The sequence below is a fragment of the Pelobates fuscus genome, chromosome 10 (genome assembly GCF_036172605.1).
Source record: "Pelobates fuscus isolate aPelFus1 chromosome 10, aPelFus1.pri, whole genome shotgun sequence".
Lineage (NCBI taxonomy): Eukaryota > Metazoa > Chordata > Amphibia > Anura > Pelobatidae > Pelobates > Pelobates fuscus.
The window spans coordinates 12,096,904-12,117,358 of NC_086326.1; the positions used below are offsets into that span (position 1 = coordinate 12,096,904).

The window sequence follows — 20,455 nt, forward strand, 5'->3', positions numbered from 1 at the left end:
CCTCTAATTTTAGACTATGTCCTCTGGTTGTGGTAGTTTTTCTTCTTTTAAATATAGTCTCCTCCTTTACTGTGTGGATTCCCTTTATGTATTTAAATGTTTCTATCATATCCCCCCTGTCTCGTCTTTCCACCAAGCTATACATGTTAAGATCCTTTCACCTTTCCTGGTAAGTTTTATCCTGCAATCCATGAACCAGTTTAGTAGCCCTTCTTTGAACTCTCTCTCTAAGGTATCAATATCCTTCTGAAGATATGGTCTCCAGTACTGTGTACAGTACTCCAAGTGAGGTCTCACCAGTGTTCTGTACAATGGCATGAGCACTTCCCTCTTTCTACTGCTAATACCTCTCCCTATACAACCAAGCATTCTGCTAGCATTTCCTGCTGCTCTATTACAATGTCTGCCTACCTTTAAGTCCTCAGAAATAATTACCCCTAAATCCCTTTCCTCAGATGTTGAGGTTAGGACTCTATCAAATATTCTGTACTCTGCCCTTGGGTTTTTACGTCCAAGATGCATTATTTTGCACTTATCCACATTAAATGTCAGTTGCCACAACTCTGACCATTTTTCTAGTTTACCTAAATCATTTGCCATTTGGCTTATCCCTCCTGGAACATCAACCCTGTTACATATCTTAGTATCATCCGCAAAAAGACACACCTTACCATCAAGAATTCTGCAATATCACTAATAAAAATATTAAAGAGAATGGGTCCAAGTACAGATCCCTGAGGTACCCCACTGGTGACAAGCCCAAGCTTCGAATATACTCCATTGACTACAACACTCTGTTGCCTGTCACTCAGCCACTGCCTTACCCATTCAACAATATTGGAATCCAAACTCAAAGATTGCAGTTTATTGATAAGCCTTCTATGTGGAACGGTGTCAAAAGCCTTACTGAAATCTAGGTAAGCAATGTCTACTGCACCACCCAGATCTATAATTTTAGTTACCCAATCAAAAAAATCAATAAGATTAGTTTGGCATGATCTCCCTGAAGTAAACCCATGTTGTCTCTGATCTTGAAATCCATGTGTTTTTAGATGTTCAACAATCCTATCCTTTAACATGGTTTCCATCACTTTCCCCACTACTGAAGTAAGGCTTACTGGCCTATAGTTGCCCGACTCCTCCCTATTACCTTTCTTGTGAATGGGCACAACATTCGCTAACTTCCAATCTTCTGGGACTACTCCTGTTAACAATGATTGGTTTAATAAATCTGTTAATGGTTTTGCTAGTACACCACTAAGCTCTTTTAATAGCTTTGGGTGTATTCCATCAGGTCCCATTGACTTATTTGTCTTTACTTTTGACAGTTGAAATAGAACCTCTTCCTCTGTAAACTCACGTGTAATAAATGACTAATTTATCCTTTTTTTTAACAGAGGATCCTTTCCTTCATTTTCAGCTGTAAATAACGAACAAAAATATTCATTGAGGCAGTCAGCTAGACCTTTATCCTCATCTAAAGTATACAAAGTAATCTGTGTTAACAGGCGCTTAAAGCAAATTCCAAAATAAGGTGCTCTTAGTGCAGCAGCTCCCACACAAAAATAGGAACTCTCCAATCCTATTATAATACAATACAATAAATCCACTATATACACAAACAATATGTGGTAGTGAGAGTGTGTAGCGCTTAGTAATAATCACTTACTCCCCAGCAATTTCTTAAGGGTATGTAAGGTATCTGGGTAGTATTGGATCCGTTTGTTGTATGTTCCTCAGAAAAGAACAAAAAGAAAACAGGGGAAATTCGCCCTGGTGTTGAAATCCTTATAACTTTTGATATCAAAAATAAAGGTGAAGGATTTCTTCTCACCTGAATAAGAGCCTGTAACCTGGCTCTAAGTGTATTGGCCCGTGAGTCCTTTTAAGGGATGACTCCTTCCCCCTTTCAGCAGGATAGAAGATGTACCAGATGCATGTAACTCAATAAAGATTTATTCATACGAACATTTAAAATCATTTAAAATACATACAATGTCCTGGTAGCTGTCCAAAACGCGTTTCGCCGATCTCTCTCGGCTTTCTCAATTGGTGACTTCCATCCTGGTTTGTTCTATTTAAATATCCCTCCTTCCGTCCGGATTGGAGGAAACGGACCGCATTACAGCCAATAACGAACGTTCTCATGGGGGAGTGTGAAGAAATTCAGCTGAAAGTGCTCTATCCCTTATTGGTGACGTCATCGCGCACGCACGTATAATCGAGCGCGTGACGTCACTTCCGGGAATCTGAATAGTCTCTATCCATTCCACTATTCGATGATGCCTCCCTCCCGGTCACGTGGGGTCCAGCATCATTTCCTGTGATGTAGATTCGTACTCAGGTTTCCACATATGCAGAGGGTGATTTCGCCATTTTGTTAGAGGGCAAGGTGCTGGCAATAGTATGTCCTTAGTAATGTCCACATAAAAGTCCATATTCTTCCCTTTATTTGGATAATATGCTCATATTAGAGCATTTTAAAAACATAGATAAAGAGATATAGATTATTAGTCAATACCAAATACATTAAAAATCATTATATCATCTCCACCAAAAAGCAACCCAAAAAGCAATATCTTCTTATTTACTTACTATTTTTAATATTAATTTTTGTATTTTATTCTTACAAATTGAGGTGGAGAAATCATCATAGTAACCATTTGTCAGGATCGGGACAGGGATCCAACACGCAGAGTACAAACAGTAGCCAGATACGTATACCGGACCTTAGAATGGCCGGACTAACGTAAGTAGTACAGTATAGAATGGTCAAAGACAAGCCGAGGTCGAGGGTAACAGAAGACAGGTAAGCGAGAGACAAGCCGAATCAAGGGTAACAGAGATAAGCAGAGTAAGGTAAACAAGCCGGGTCAAAACCAAAAGGGATAATAGAATACACAAGCACTGAGTGACTAGAACAAGCTAGAACCACGACAGGGCAATGAGCTAATGAAAGAAGCTCTGTTAAATACCCTGTTCAGAGCAGTAACCACGCCTCCGAGGCGTCCTGATTGGTCCTGCAGCAATTGACTGACAGGTCGTTCCGGGGGAGTGTCCTGATGACTACTTCCTGCCTAGATGCTGTAAAAGGCAGTCACTCCCTCGCGGCCGGCCTAGCATGACCGGATAGACCGCGGGGAAGGGAGCCATCAGACCGTCTGGATGGAGGAACAGCTAAGTCTCTACCTCTTTTGGAGGTAGAGACCACAGGTACCCTGACAGTACCCCCCCTCTCAGATACGCCCACCGGGCGGAATGAACCGGGACGAGATGGGAAGCGAGAGTGATACGCCCTGCGGAGACGGGGAGCATGAACATCCTCCTGAGGTACCCAACTCCTCTCCTCAGGACCATATCCCTTCCAATCAACCAGATATTGTACTCTCCCCCGGGAGATTCGAGAATCAATAATAGAGTTAACCTCATACTCCTCCTGACCCTCCACCTGAACGGAGCGAGGAGGGGCTATTGTGGAGGAAAATCTGTTACATATGAGTGGTTTCAGCAATGAAACGTGAAACGAGTTCGGGATGCGTAAGGTATTAGGAAGAGCTAAACGATACGCAACTGGATTGATACGGGTCAGCACCCTGTAGGGTCCAATATAACGAGGAGCGAACTTCATGGAGGGCACTTTTAAACGGATGTTCCTCGTGCTCAGCCATACCCTATCACCAGGAACAAAGACCGGAGCCGCCCTTCTACGTTTATCAGCGTGTTTCTTGACCAACATAGAGTTGTGCACAAGGATTTGTCGAGTTTGATCCCACAACTTCCTCAAATTGGCAACATGAACATCAACCGACGGTACCCCCTGGGAAGGGGAATCCGAAGGAAGAATAGACGGATGAAAACCATAATTCATGAAGAAGGGGCTTGAATGAGTAGAATCGCAAACGAGATTGTTGTGTGCAAACTCCGCCCAAGGAATCAAACCGACCCAATCATCCTGGTGTTCAGAAACAAAGCATCGTAAATATTGTTCAATTTTCTGGTTGGTACGTTCAGCAGCTCCGTTAGACTGAGGATGATAGGCAGAAGAAAAGTTTAATTTAATACCAAGTTGAGAGCAGAAGGACCTCCAAAAGCGGGAAACAAATTGGGAGCCTCTGTCCGATACAATTTGAGAGGGTATCCCATGTAGGCGAAAAATCTCCTTAGCGAATATCTCTGCCAATTCGGGAGAAGACGGGAGTTTAGGCAGGGGAATGAAGTGTGCCATCTTAGTAAACCTGTCAACCACGGTGAGGATAACAGTCTGTCTTTTAGAGATAGGTAGATCGACAATAAAGTCCATGGCCAAACAGGACCATGGTCTTTCTGGAACCTCCAAGGGTTGCAGGAATCCACATGGAAGCGTATGGGGTTGTTTGGTTTTAGTACAAACTTCACATGCAGCGATGAACTCCTCAATATCCCTCCGTAAAGCAGGCCACCAGAAGTCCTTAGAGATCAACGCGTAAGTCTTGCGAATACCAGGATGTCCCGCCATCTTGCTATTATGTAAACACTGTAAAAGTTCCAGTTGAAGAGCAGGAGGAACGAAATGACGGCCCGCAGGAGTCTGTTTAGGTGCTAGATGTTGCAACTTAATGATCTCGGCCAATAATGGAGAATGAATCCTGAGATTCGTATTAGCAAGGATATTGCATTTCGGAACTATAGAAGAAAGAACTGGTTCAGGTACAGTAGAAGGTTCATATTGGCGAGATAATGCATCGGCTTTAGAGTTTTTAGAACCAGGTCTGTAAGTCAGTACATAATTGAAGTGAGTCAGGAATAAGGACCAACGAGCTTGTCTAGAGGATAAGCGCTTAGCCTCCCCAATATAGGACAAGTTTTTGTGGTCCGTCAAAATCGTAATAGGGTGTAGGGTCCCCTCCAACAAATGTCTCCACTCCTTTAAGGCTTTAATGACTGCTAACAGTTCCCTTTCCCCGATGTCATATCTGCTCTCAGGCCCAGAAAATTTCTTAGAGAAGAAACCACAAGGGTGTAACGGTTTATCCACCCCTAACCTTTGAGACAGAACAGCCCCAACTGCTGTCTCAGAGGCATCGACCTCGAGCAAGAAAGGCAGAGTCGTATCAGGATGGACTAGAATGGGAGCCGAGGCAAAAAGTTCCTTGAGAGTCTTGAAAGCACCCAGAGCCTCCTTAGACCAGAACTTAGTATCAGCCCCTTGTTTGGTCATATTGGTAATAGGCGCAATGATAGAGGAGTATCCTTTAATGAAGCGCCTATAGTAGTTGGAAAAACCAATAAACCTTTGGATAGCCTTGAGTCCTTTGGGCAAGGGCCAGTCTAAAATAGATTGAAGTTTTACAGGATCCATTTTAAAACCTTCCCCAGAAATCACGTATCCAAGAAAGTCTACCTGAGACTGATCAAAACTGCACTTCTCCAATTTGCAATATAGACCATGTTGCAGCAGCTTGTGTAATACCTTTCTGACCTGTCTATGGTGAGTCTCAATCTCCTTAGAGTGTATTAGTATGTCGTCCAGGTAAACGATAACACAATCATGCTGAAACTCCCTAAGTACCTCATTAATCAAATCTTGAAATACTGCAGGAGCATTGCATAGTCCAAATGGCATCACAGTGTATTCGTAATGGCCATACCGGGTATTGAATGCCGTCATCCACTCGTGACCTTGCTGGATTCTCACCAAATTGTAAGCCCCTCTGAGATCTAACTTGGTGAAGATTTTGGAGCCCTTAAGACGATCAAATAACTCGGTAATCAGTGGGATAGGATAGGCATTTCTGACAGTTATTTTATTCAAGCCTCGGTAATCGATACAAGGTCTCAGCGTGCCATCCTTCTTCTTAATGAAAAAGAACCCAGCCCCGGCCGGAGAAGAAGACCTCCTGATGAATCCCTTTTCTAAATTCTCCCGAATATACTCCTCTAGAACCGAGTTTTCCTGAACAGACAAAGGATATACATGGCCCCTCGGAGGCATAGTGCCGGGTAGAAGCTTAATCTTACAGTCAAATGACCTGTGTGGAGGCAAAGAATCGGCATTCTTCTTGTCAAACACTGCCCTTAAGTCTAGGTAAAGGTCTGGTATTTGTCTTTCTGTGGACTGAGTAGGATTCTCCGGTATGTTAATATTAGCTAATGGAGAAACCTTGCACAAACACCGATCCTGGCAGCCCTGGCCCCACGAGAGTATCTCTCCTAACTCCCAATCGATAATAGGGTTATGTTTTTTCAACCATGGGTACCCCAGAACTATGGGAACGGAAGGAGACGAAATGAGCAGAAGAGATAAATTCTCCACGTGTAGGATACCAACATTTAAATTAATGGGTATGGTCTCACGAAAGATAACAGGGTCTAGTAGTGGTCTACCATCTATGGCCTCAACGGCCAAAGGTGTCTCCCTTAGCTGGGATGGGAAATTGTTCTTACTAGCAAAGGCTTGGTCGATAAAATTCTCAGCAGCACCGGAATCTATCAATGCCATAGCCCTTACTACTTCCTTCCCCCAAGTTAAGGAAACTGGTAGCAGAAGCCTGTGATCTTTATAATCAGGAGTAGAGGACAAAATAGAAACACCCAAGGCCTGTCCTCTAGAGAGACTTAGGTGCGAGCGTTTCCCGGGCGGTTAGAACAGTTCGAGAGTAAATGACCCTTGGCTCCACAATACATACACAAACCCTCTCTTCTCCTGTGCTGTCTTTCCTCCTCAGAGAGGCGGGTATACCCTATCTGCATAGGTTCAGTAAGCAAAGATATCGTGGAGTCAGGACTTGGAACAGCGGGAGCTAACCTAAAAGAAGGTCTCTGGTTCCTCTCTCGAGTGTTCTGTCTCTCTCTTAGACGTTCATCTATACGAGAGATGAACGAAATTAAATCCTCTAAATTCTCAGGGAGTTCTCTGGTAGCAACCTCATCAAGGATTACATCAGATAGGCCATTCAAAAATACATCCATATACGCCTGCTCATTCCACTTGATTTCTGCCGCCAGAGACCTGAACTCTAGTGCATAATCCACCAGTGTTTGGTTCTCCTGTCTCAGGCGCAACAGTAATCTGGCTGCATTAACCTTTCTACCTGGAGGGTCAAATGTTCTTCTAAAAGCAGCTACAAATGCGTTATAGTTATAAACTAATGGATTATCGTTCTCCCATAGTGGGTTGGCCCATCTCAGAGCTTTCTCAATGAGTAGGGTGATATTAAATCCTACTTTTGCCCTATCTGTAGGATAAGAGCGAGGTTGCAATTCAAAGTGGATACTAATTTGGTTTAAAAAACCACGACACTTCTCAGGAGCCCCACCATAGCGTACTGGGGGGGTAATGTGAGAAGAAGCACCCACTGTGGCTACCTCTAGACCTGAACCGACAGGAGAAACAGGGGTATTACATATCTCCTCTGGTGGGTTATTGGCACCAGCTAATAGAGCCTGTAGCGCAAGCGCCATCTGATCCATTCTGTGATCCATGGCTTCAAACCTAGGATCAGGAGCAGCCAGCTGACTGTTTGTACTTGCAGGATCCATTGGCCCTGTCGTAATGTCAGGATCGGGACAGGGATCCAACACGCAGAGTACAAACAGTAGCCAGATACGTATACCGGACCTTAGAATGGCCGGACTAACGTAAGTAGTACAGTATAGAATGGTCAAAGACAAGCCGAGGTCGAGGGTAACAGAAGACAGGTAAGCGAGAGACAAGCCGAATCAAGGGTAACAGAGTAGGTAGCAGAGTAAGGTAAACAAGCCGGGTCAAAACCAAAAGGGATAATAGAATACACAAGCACTGAGTGACTAGAACAAGCTAGAACCACGACAGGGCAATGAGCTAATGAAAGAAGCTCTGTTAAATACCCTGTTCAGAGCAGTAACCACGCCTCCGAGGCGTCCTGATTGGTCCTGCAGCAATTGACTGACAGGTCGTTCCGGGGGAGTGTCCTGATGACTACTTCCTGCCTAGATGCTGTAAAAGGCAGTCACTCCCTCGCGGCCGGCCTAGCATGACCGGATAGACCGCGGGGAAGGGAGCCATCAGACCGTCTGCATGGAGGAACAGCTAAGTCTCTACCTCTTTCGGAGGTAGAGACCACAGGTACCCTGACACCATTATAGAAAGACCCCCCCCCCTTTTTGCACAGCTTTTTGGGTTGCTTTTTGGTGGAGATGATATAATGATTTTTAATGTATTTGGTATTGACTAATAATCTATATCTCTTTATCTATGTTTTTAAAATGCTCTAATATGAGCATATTATCCAAATAAAGGGAAGAATATGGACTTTTATGTGGACATTACTAAGGACATACTATTGCCAGTACCTTGCCCTCTAACAAAATGGCGAAATCACCCTCTGCATATGTGGAAACCTGAGTACGAATCTACATCACAGGAAATGATCCTGGACCCCACGTGACCGGGAGGGAGGCATCATCGAATAGTGGAATGGATAGAGACTATTCAGATTCCCGGAAGTGACGTCACGCGCTCGATTATACGTGCGTGCGCGATGACGTCACCAATAAGGGATAGAGCACTTTCAGCTGAATTTCTTCACACTCCCCCATGAGAACGTTCGTGATTGGCTGGAATGCGGTCCGTTTCCTCCAATCCGGACGGAAGGAGGGATATTTAAATAGAACAAACCAGGATGAAAGTCACCAATTGAGAAAGCCGAGAGAGATCGGCGAAATGCGTTTTGGACAGCTACCAGGGCATTGTATGTATTTTAAATGATTTTAAATGTTCGTATGAATAAATCTTTATTGAGTTACATGCATCTGGTACATCTTCTATCCTGCTGAAAGGGGGAAGGAGTCATCCCTTAAAAGGACTCACGGGCCAATACACTTAGAGCCAGGTTACAGGCTCTTATTCAGGTGAGAAGAATACCTTCACCTTTATTTTTGATATCAAAAGTTATAAGGATTTCAACACCAGGGCGAATTTCCCCTGTTTTCTTTTTGTTCTTTTCTGAGGAACATACAACAAACGGATCCAATACTACCCAGATACCTTATGTAACCCTGAGAAGTTACACAGGCTGCATTATCTGAAATGCCCAGTAGATGGCACATGGCCCCAGTATGTTGTTAATAAAACATTGAGCATTGATCACATGACTTGCTGAAATCAGTGGGAGGAGTGGGGCATCATCAGTTCCTGGGAGGATTTTCCTGCACAGCTCTGGGGAAGGAGGGCCTAAAAGGATTCTAGAAGGATGACATGCTGAGCTGAAATGGAGGACATGTGAGAGACTGTAAAAAGAGATGGAACCTGGCAGAGAGAACTTGTTTCACCCAAGATCACACCAGATGAGAGAGGGACCTGCTGGCAAAGACAAGCATTGAGCCCAGACGTTTGGTGAATCCAGTGAGAGGAGACTGCTACTGAGTACTTGGTTAATTGTGTTGTGAGGGTAAGCTAAACCTCTCCCTGTATCACCACAGGGCACCTGTCTTCTCACTCACAGTAAAGACACTGAGGTCCCGTACAGACATTACACTTCTGAGGCTGTGTCAGTGACTCTGTGGAGCAGGACTTATTAGGGCCCCAACTCTCCTATGTGCACCAACGGCCGCTAGGGCGAAGATAAGGGGGTGGGACGCAGGTGTGCTGGTGGGTGAGTGGGGAAAATCCACATTTGCATTGTTATCTGTTACGCCATTGTATTTTCCTATGTGTGTCGGTTCAATTTCTATTTACCATATAAAGTTAGTTCCAGTTAGGCTGTGTCAGTCTTATTGCACCAAGTATGTTCCCAGTGGGACCCCACATCCCTACCCCGGATGTTCCACTGGGTGGAGGCGCTGCCGCAGACATGTACCCCAGCTCCCAGATAGCGGAGGCTCAGGATCCGCCTGTCAGGCATAGTGAATTAACTAGGTTTAAGGACCCCAAAGACACTAGGGGGCATCCCCGAAACCCCGTTACATATGGAGGCACTGCTGAGATGAATTGGGGTACAACCAGTGAGAATTGGCTAAGTCCTCAGGCCACTCCCTCCTTTGCAAAAGAGTGGGCCCAGAAAAGAAATGTACCATTACAGCAAGCTGTGATGTTATGCAAAGTCCCATCCTGCTGTGAGATGAATCACGTCATCTTGTGTATAGAAATTCGACTGGGAATAGAAATGGCGACCGTCAGGGATATCCTGCAGGATTCTGAAGGCCAAACTTACATGTTAATATATTGTCATACGGACTTGGGAGACCACGAGATGCCTACCAACATTCATTTATATGGAGCCCCGGATGAAGGATGCTCCTTAGTGTACGCTCTCCTTGATAAGAAAGAAAGGGCCTCACTGCAACAACCCTTTAAATTAGAACGGAAAGATTATGTCACAGAAAATTATTCTAAGCTCCTGACCCCCATCTCCGGAAAGGCCAGAGCCATTCCTAAACAAGCTGCCCATCCTCCTAGAGGGCAGGGGATGATTACTTCTAAAGTAGAATCTCATCCACCTACAGCATTACTGAAACCAGACAACCCTGAAGTACACACCCTGCCTACAGGAGGTAGTGATGTATCGGACATACTACAGAAACTCTCAGAAGCCATAGTGACGGCAAACCACACCCATAGTTACCGCAAACTAAAGGTGTTTTCTGGGAATCAGCCTGTTCCTGCAGGAGAAGAACCTTTTGAGGTCTGGAAGGATAATGCTATGCAGTTGTTGGAGGAATGGTCTTGTACGGATACCATAAAGAAACAGCGGTTGGTGGAGAGTCTTCGTTTTCCCGCTACAGACATGATAAGACTGTACAAGGGAGTAAATGGGCAAGCTACTGTGCACGACTATCTACAAGTTTTACAGGATGCTTATGGGAAATCAGAAGATTTGGATTATCTGTTGGTTAAGTTCCTAGCCACTAAGCAGAAGGAGCATGAAAAAGCCACTGACTATATCAACCGGTTACAACTATCGCTTGGAAAGTTATTCCATAAAGGAGCAGTCACTGCCCCTGAGTTGGATGCTCGGCTATCTAAGCAAATTCAGAGAGGTGGTTTGACCAATAATCCAGTTATGATTCTGCTGAGAGCCAAATTGGATGATAAAGTTCTGCCTTATTCCACATTAATAAATACAGCTAGGAGAATGGAAGACCAGACGTGTCCACCCCTACAGAAGGAGAAAGAGGATACAGAACTGTCAGCTCTTAGGAAGAAGGTGGCTGAATTGGAGCTCTTATGCAAATCACCACCAGAGAGAGCAGCTTTTCCCCCTGGAAGTGGGGGGCAACACAGGAAGACTCAGAAAAAGCTGTTTCCTGAGGATTCACCCCGCCGAGGGGACTGCTTTAAATGTGGAAAGTCAGGGCATTTTCAGCGGGAGTGCCCTGCGAATTCCATGGAGGTGGATGTGGAGGTGCTGGCAACCGAGCTCGAGGAGACACAAATGACCAGGTCTTACAAGCGAAGGAAGACCCGGCCTACACATAGTCTATCTGTAGGGGCCAAGATTGGGCCTAAATCTTTGATACACGTACAAGTGGAAGGAATTCATGCTTCAGCATTGCTAGATACAGGTTCTCAAGTCACCATTATCTACAGAGACTTCTATGAACGTCATTTGAAACACATTCCTATGGAACGTGCAGGAGAGTTTCAGCTATGGGGCGTTTGGTCGCAAGCTCAACCTGTGGAGGGATGCATAAAAGTGACCATAACTATTCCCCAGTTAAATACCGGGATGATATGTCCTATGGAGCTGGAAGCTTTGATATGCCCTGCAGCCAAGAAAGTGTGTGCCCCAATAATATTGGGTACTAATGCAAAGATGGTACAGGATGTATTCAGGGCCTATCTGACAGAAGTTAGAGATGTCTCCCTAGACCGACTGATGGAGGTCAGCCCTGTCCTAGGAAAAGAGTGCTGACGACTAGCCCTTGAAACAAAACCAGGGTTGTGCCACTATTCAGGAACAGAACCTGCATTTGTGAAGCCTGGTGAGACTAAAACCTTACGAGCCATAGCCTCAATGCACCATGAAATGTTGGGGGGAACTGGACAATACCTTATTGAGTCTCTGCCTGAAGAGGATCAGAAGAAGGGGTGGACTCTCATACCTGAGATAAAAGATTGTCGAAAAAGGTGGTGTCGGAGCTTTCCTGTGATGGTACAGAATTTAACCCCCACGGAAATCCGGATTGATCGTCATCAAACGATTGGTGTAATACACCTTTTAGATCAAGTTTCGTCCATCATGTCTGTGAGTGCAGAACAGAAGGATTATGTGAAAGCACCTTTAGATTTTGATCTAGAAGATTCTCCCCTACCACAGCAGTGGGAAGACAGCCTTCGTTCAAAACTGGCCACCCGAGAGGGAGTGTTCTCCAGAGCAGAGATGGACGTGGGGTGTTCTAAGAGTGCCACCCATGCTATAAGACTTGCTGATCCTACTCCCTTCAGAGAAAGGTCAAGAAGAATACCCCCTCGAGATGTGGAAGATGTCCGGGACATACTCCAACAGATGGAAGGAGCAGGCATCATCACAGAGTCCCGGAGCCCCTATGCCTCACCTATTGTGGTAGTGAGGAAAAAGAATGGTTCAGTTCGGCTATGTGTGGACTACCGTACTCTGAACAAGAGAACTGTGCCAGATCAGTACACTTTGCCCCGCATAGAGAATCTTCTGAATGCCCTATCTGGCAGCCAGTGGTTCAGTGTGCTTGACTTGAGGTCTGGATATTATCAGGTACCTATGAAGAAGGAGGATCAGGAAAAGACAGCTTTCATCTGCCCCTTGGGGTTCTTCCAGTTTACCAGAATGCCACAGGGAATCACAGGAGCTCCTGCTACTTTTCAGAGGCTGATGGAGAAAACTGTGGGGGATATGAATCCCAAAGAGTGTTTAGTGTATCTAGATGACCTAATTGTTTTTGGGAAGACACCAGAGGAGCATGAACAAAGATTGCTAAAGGTGTTGGATCAACTGCAAGCTGAAGGCCTGAAGCTATCAGTGGACAAATGCTGATTTGCCCAGAACTCTGTCACTTATGTGGGGAACATAGTCTCCGCTGAAGGAGTAGCCACAGATCCTGCTAAAGTTGAAGCAGTGTTGAATTGGCCAAGACCAAATAACATCAGTGAGTTGCGGTCCTTTCTCGGATTCTGTGGTTACTACCGAAGGTTCGTGAAAGACTACTCAAAGATTGCTCGAGAGTTACATGACCTGCTGAAGATTACCTCTGACGTAAAGGGTGTTAAGGCACCATATCCTAAAGACCCCTTTGGAGAGAAATGGACTTCAGGATGTGAAGATGCCTTTCTGACACTGAAGAAGAGACTTACAGAAGCTCCTGTCTTAGCCTATGCAGACCCTGAGAAACCATATATCCTCCATGTGGATGCCAGCAAGGAAGGCCTAGGGGGTGTACTGCACCAAAGTTATCCAGAAGGATTGAGGCCGGTGGCTTACATAAGTAGAAGTCTTACAGGTGCTGAAAAAAACTATCCAGTCCATAAATTGGAATTTCTGGCACTCAAGTGGGCCATCGTGGATAAGCTGCATGACTATTTGTATGGAGCAACATTCGAAGTAAGGACTGACAACAATCCACTTACCTACATCCAGACTACAGCTAAGCTGGATGCCACAGGACATAGGTGGTTGGCTGCCTTGTCAAGCTACAGTTTCCGCCTGAAGTACAAGCCTGGGCCCAAGAATATCAGCGCAGATGCCCTGTCCCGCAGACCTAGACTCCCTCCTCACCAAGAAGAAGAGGAGTGGGAAGAGATCCCTGGGCCGGGGGTAGGAGCCTTTTGTCAGATGTATGTGGTGGCCGAGAGTCAAGAAGAATTTGCCGAGCTAAGGGGGATAGACTCCATTAGCCACTCTCCAGAAGCTGTGCCTGAGGTGTTCCATGCTCCAGTCATGCTTCAACAGTGGCCCAGTATAACCACAGAAGACAAGAGGAAGGCTCAAGCGCAGGACTGGTATATTGGGATAGTTATCAGAGCAATAAAGACTGAGAATCCTAAATTGCTGACTTCTCTACCTGTGAGTCAAAGAGAATTATACCGAAGAGAATGGAGCCGACTACATCTCGAAGATGGAGTACTCTATAGGGTCGTGAAGTATCATGATCACCCCGATAGAAAACAATTGGTACTACCGCACAGATACCGTGGCATGGTCCTGAGAGCTCGCCACGATCAACATGGGCATCTCGGGGTGGACAAGACCTATGGCTTAGTACAAGATCGGTTCTATTGGCCTCGCATGAGGGAACATGTCGAGCAACATGTAAAGACATGCAGGAGGTGTATCCAGAGGAAGACCCTGCCTGTGAGAGCTGCCCCTATGGGTCATCTGAAAAGTGCAGGACCCATGGATCTTGTGTGCATGGACTATCTCTGCATTGAGAACGATACAGCGGGAATTGGAAATGTGCTGGTGGTAACGGACCATTTCACCAGATATGCTCAAGCCTTCCCCACTAAAGATCAAAAGGCTGTGACTGTAGCCAAAGTCCTTTGGCAGAAGTATTTTATTCACTATGGATTACCCAATCGGATACACTCTGATCAAGGTAGAGACTTTGAGAGTAAGTTGATCAAGGAGCTGTTGGGCATGTTGCAGGTGCAGAAGTCCAGAACCACACCTTATCATCCGGAGGGTGATGCACAGCCAGAACGGTTCAATAGGACCCTCCTAGATATGCTAGGGACTCTCAAGCAAGTCGAGAAGCGGTCTTGGAGTAAACATGTGGAAGCCATGGTCCACGCATACAACTGTACAAGGCATGAATCTACAGGGTTCTCACCCTATTTCCTAATGTTCGGAAGAGAAGCTCGATTGCCGATAGATGTCCATTTGGGAGTGTCTCCTGATGGAACAGATTCAACTTCACACTTTCAATATGTGAGGAACCTCAAACAAAACCTTCATCGGGCCTATGAGTTGGCCACCCAAGCTGCAGCAAAAATGGAAGAACGGAACAAAAGAAGATATGATGCTAAGGTGAGATATCGGGAGATTAAAGCAGGGGATAAAGTTCTTCTCCGGAATCTAGGTATGCCTGGAAAACACAAACTGGCTGACAGATGGAAGAATACCCTGTTTGAGGTTGTGTCCAAACTGGAAGGACTACCAGTGTACAACATTAGGGGCCCGGATGGCCGAATAAAGGCTTGGCATAGAAACCATCTGCTTCCAGTTGTGTATGCTGATGAAGAGGAAGAGAGTAGTGAAGAACTGGAGGAAAACCCAACAGAGAGTCCTAGAAATTGGGCAGAGGAGACCCCGGGGACTCAAAGTGCAGAGGATCAGTGGTGGTCATCACCCGCTGAAGAAACACAGCAATTGCCTCCTTTAACTCCTGTGGTTTCACAAAGTCCCGGAACCTCTCCTGGGTCACTAAGTTCTCCAAGGTTGAATCCAGAAAGTCCATGTTTTGTGCCTGGAACTTCCCTTAGAGACTCTACTTCGAGGGCAGGAGTCGAAGTTCCACAGTTGATGTCCCAAGATCCTCTCCCCCAGCGAGAACTGAGACACAGGACCAGAGTGCGGCAACCCCCTAGGACCCTAGTTTATGATAATATAGGAGAGCCCAGTTATGCCCCGCTGACACAAGCCGCATCTAAAATGGCCATTTTCCTACATGCACTAGCTGAAGTGGTAAATGTTAGTGACTCTTTACCCTAAATAACTAGCTAGCTAGGATGTTGCTGTGCTAACTGTACTGTAGGTATGCTAAACCTTTCTCTGTTGAATTTTTGTTAAGCTCCCTGGCTAGGACTTGCCAGTGGAAGGCAAGTATTTTCAAGGGGGAGCATGTAACCCTGTGAAGTTACACAGGCTGCATTATCTGAAATGCCCAGTAGATGGCACATGGCCCCAGTATGTTGTTAATAAAACATTGAGCATTGATCACATGACTTGCTGAAATCAGTGGGAGGAGTGTGGCATCATCAGTTCCTGGGAGGATTTTCCTGCACAGGTCTGGGGAAGGAGGGCCTAAAAGGATTCTAGAAGGATGAAATGCTGAGCTGAAATGGAGGACATGTGAGAGACTGTAAAAAGAGATGGAACCTGGCAGAGAGAACTTGTTTCACCCAAGATCACACCAGATGAGAGAGGGACCTGCTGGCAAAGACAAGCATTGAGCCCAGACGTTTGGTGAATCCAGTGAGAGGAGACTGCTACTGACTGCCTGGTTAATTGTGTTGTGAGGGTAAGCCAAACCTCTCCCTGTATCACCACAGGGCACCTGTCTTCTCACTCACAGTAAAGACACTGAGGTCCCGTACAGACATTACACTTCTGAGGCTGTGTCAGTGACTCTGTGGAGCAGGACTTATTAGGGCCCCAACTCTCCTATGTGCACCAACGGCCGCTAGGGCGAAGATAAGGGGGTGGGACGCAGGTGTGCTGGTGGGTGAGTGGGGAAAATCCACATTTGCATTGTTATCTGTTACGCCATTGTATTTTCCTATGTGTGTCGGTTCAATTGCTATTTACCATATAAAGTTAGTTCCAGTTAGGCTGTGTCAGTCTTATTGCACCAAGTATGTTCCCAGTGGGACCCCACATCCCTACCCCGGATGTTCCACTGGGTGGAGGCGCTGCCGCAGACATGTACCCCAGCTCCCAGATAGCGGAGGCTCAGGATCCGCCTGTCAGGCATAGTGAATTAAATAGGTTTAAGGACCCCAAAGACACTAGGGGGCATCCCCAAAACCCCGTTACACTTACATACCCTTAAGAAATTGCTGGGGAGTAAGTGATTATTACTAAGCGCTACACACTCTCACTACCACATATTGTTTGTGTATATAGTGGATTTATTGTACTTTATCCTCATCTACATACCTTCCTTCTTTTGTTTTTAATCTAACTAATCCTTGTTTTACTTTTCTTTTCTCATTTATGTATCTAAAAAAAGTTTTGTCCCCCTTTTTTACTGACTGCTATTTTCTCTTCTGTGTGTGATTTGGAAGCTCTTATAACTTGCTTAGCCTCTTTCTGCCTAATTTTATAGGTCATTCTGTCTTCCTCACTCTGGGTTTTTTTATAATTACTAAATGCGAACTTTTTGTTTTTTACTATTTTGGCCACATCTGCGGAGTACCACAGTGGTTTCTTGAATTTTTTGCTTTTACTGACAAGCCTAATGCAATTTTCTGTTGCCTTCAGTAGTGCAGCTTTTAAATAATCCCATTTCTTTTGGACTCCATTTAAGTTGCTCCAGTCTGATAATGACTCCTTTACACATATTCTAATATTAGAAAAGTCTGTTTTTCTAAAGTCTAAAAGTTTTGTTTTTGTGTGGTGTGACTCAGTCACTGTTCTTATATTAAACCACACTGACTGATGATCACTGGATCCTAAACTTTCACCTACAGTAATATCTGATACCAAATCTCCGTTTGTTAACACTAAATCTAGTATGGCCTCTTTACGAGTTGGCTCCTCAACGACTTGTTTTAGAGACAATCCCAGTAGGGAGTTTAGAATATGTGTGCTTCTGGCACAAGTAGCTATTTTTGTTTTCCAATTCACATCAGGAAGATTAAAGTCACCCATGGTGATAACTTCCCCCTTCATTGTCATTTTAGCTATTTCTTCAACTAGTAGATTATCTAACTCTTCAATTTGTCCTGGGGGCCTATAAATCACACCTACACGAATTACTGTGTGATTACCAAATTCTAACGTAACCCAAATGGACTCTATGTTCGTCTCACTAACCTTTATTAGGCTAGATTTTACGCTATCCTTCACATACAGGGCCACCCCTCCCCCTTTCTTGCCTTCCCTGTCTTTTCTATATAAAGAGTACCCTGGTATTGCTATGTCCCAGTCATTTTTTTCATTATACCATGTCTCAGTAACAGCGACTAAATCTACACTATCAGTTGCCATTATTGCCACAAGTTCATGGATCTTATTCCCTAAACTGCGAGCATTTGTAGACATGACTCTAAGCTTATCATTTTTTAACACACTTGCTACAGGCACCTTCTGTCCTTGTTTTGGGGGACAATTGGATTTAGGTTTTATCACCCTTTTGCCCCCCCCCCCCTCCTAGTTTAAATACATCTTAGCAAAACCTCTGAACTGCTCACTGAGAACATTTGTTCCCTTTTGAGAAAGATGCAAACCATCTTTTTTGTACAGTTTATTTCCATTCCAAACAGAGCTACCATGAGCAATAAAGCCAAATCCTTGCTCCCGACACCATTCACCAAGCCACAAGTTAAAGTCCCTAATACGCATCCGCCTGTCATTCTGAGTGTTATGCACAGGCAGAACTTCAGAGAATGACAGTGTGGAAGCAACCTGCCGTATATCATTGGCAAAAACACTAAAAACTTCCTTAACCTCTGAAACCTCATTGCAAGCCAAGTCATTTGTCCTTAAATGGACAAGTACATCCAATTCCCCTTCCTGCTTTGCTTGCTTAACAATATTACAGATAAAAGTTATGTGGTCCATGTCCCACTGTCACAGTTCTCACCGCGACATCCAGACGAGGTCGTCCCAGAAGTGCCCGATGAGGGACTTGAACCTGGGTACTCTGCAATCCTAGACCTGCTATCTTGCCTCTGAGCCACTATGCAGCTCTTGTAGGGCTATGGTTGAAATTAGGGGTAATGTTTAGAAATTGTACCTGTAACAGAGCTCCCTTACTTTGATAGAGTACCTCCACCAAGTTTGCTTCTTAGTTGCTTGCCAGCTCTCAGGCCTAACTCTGTTTGATTTAACCCAGTTCTAGTGGGATTGTGCAGTCAATCAGCAGTTACAACAACTCTGTGGCTGGGATTCCTAAAAATCCACACAGTACCAAAAGGTAAAGTGTCAGTTTGTCAATGCATTTATGGGTAAACAAGTACACTGAGCACACTGACACATGGGATTGCAACATAATGTCATAGGAACAGAGAATCGGTGCTGTGTGTATTCAGTTTTTATCTCTCAGAACATGTGACATTTCCAGATGAAAAAGAAAGACCAGATGTTAAAATAGTAAATTGCAGTTCTCCAGTTGATGAATTTATAGCTTGAATATGCAAGCTATAAGTTCATCAACGATAAGGTCTTCTTCCTTGTCACACTTCGTAGGTAAAATCAAGCTCAAGGTCAGCAGTGGAGCACACAAACTGGAGGGAGCTTGCCCAAGTGATCATCTTGATTTGGGAGAAAAAGAAATAGAAGATTCCTTGGAAAAAATCATCATCGTAAAGGTGAGCATTAGAATAATACAAAGAGTTAAAAGCCCTTATAGAATTTTACATCTTTGCCTGTTACATGTACAGTGCAGTGCACACTATGTTAAATAGGAGTGTTTTATTTATGCTTTCCAAAAATGTACAGTTGTAACCACGTTAGATTGAAAGGGGGTGGGCGAATTTAACTTAAAGGAACACTAGAAACAAACAATGCCATAGTAAACCCCTGTCAATGGCTTTAGGTCCTCCGCACCCTCAAGCAAGAAAAGGGTTAAAAACCATATTAACTCCTCCAACAACATCACACTAATGGAGGACATAATGCACATGTGGCTGTATTACACCTTCCCCATAGGAAAGCATTGAATGAATGCTTCTCTATGGGGATTTTGAATCTGCTGGACAACCTCTTGAGGATGTCCAGTGTTGTTTCACAGAGTTAAACTCTGTTAGAAGCCAGGAAGTGACTCTACATGTGCTTAATGGCTACAGGTGCTTAATGGCTTCTAACAGAGTTTAACTCTGTGAAAAGATGTTGGACGTTCTCATACTTTGCCTAATGGGCACCATCAAATCCTCTCCCAGTCTAAACTCCTTTAAGAGTTCTCTGTCACAATACCTCTTTACAAAGCCTACAATGGATCAATACATATTACTGTTGGCATGCATTCTTTATATTATTTTTGTCTTGTTTTGCAGCCAAGTGGAGTAGAGGAGGACAAGACAGAAACATATCGACTCTGCCCAGAAGGTAAATTATTTATAATGTCTGCGTTTGACCAAAGCCTCATTTTTATTCATTTGAAGCTGCGTCAGAAATAATTCCAGTCTGCAAGAAAGGAAAAAAAAAAACTTTTAAAATGGCTTATCAACTAAAATTTCAATTGACTTTAATTGTGACTTATGTAGATAAACCAGTTAAAAAGTTTAGTTTTTTTCCCCTCTAACGTACTGGAATCATATCTGATACTGATTCAAACTAATTAAATCGAGGGCCAAGTTTTTTCACACCTCACTCTAAAGAGCATCAAAAATAAAAGTAACGTTAACTAAGCTTACCGTTCAAAGCAAAATGATCTATTAAATAGTGGGTATACAGGAAATAAGGAGTGGCATTTACCATATATCACATGACCATTAAGTTTAAAGTGTAAGGTCATATGTCGGAACCATCACATAACATTACATGTAATCACTTAAAATATAAAGTGTTATATTATTTTTGTATAATTACTGATTTTGGTGGAAGTGAGGTCCTTGCACCCTACGGGGTAGGTGTGTTCCATT

The 20,455-nt window shown here is 44.3% G+C and overlaps 1 protein-coding gene across 1 annotated transcript in view; it reads left to right on the top strand.

Moving 5' to 3' along the window:
* LOC134575460 (alpha-2-macroglobulin-like) overlaps window positions 1–20,455 on the top strand; it is a 143,148-nt gene that overhangs the window by 96,331 nt on the left and 26,362 nt on the right. Inside the window, exons 21-22 of the mRNA XM_063434754.1 lie at window positions 19,062–19,183; window positions 19,868–19,919. Coding sequence (XP_063290824.1) covers window positions 19,062–19,183; window positions 19,868–19,919 — 174 coding nt within the window. The remainder of the gene's footprint in view (window positions 1–19,061; window positions 19,184–19,867; window positions 19,920–20,455) is intronic.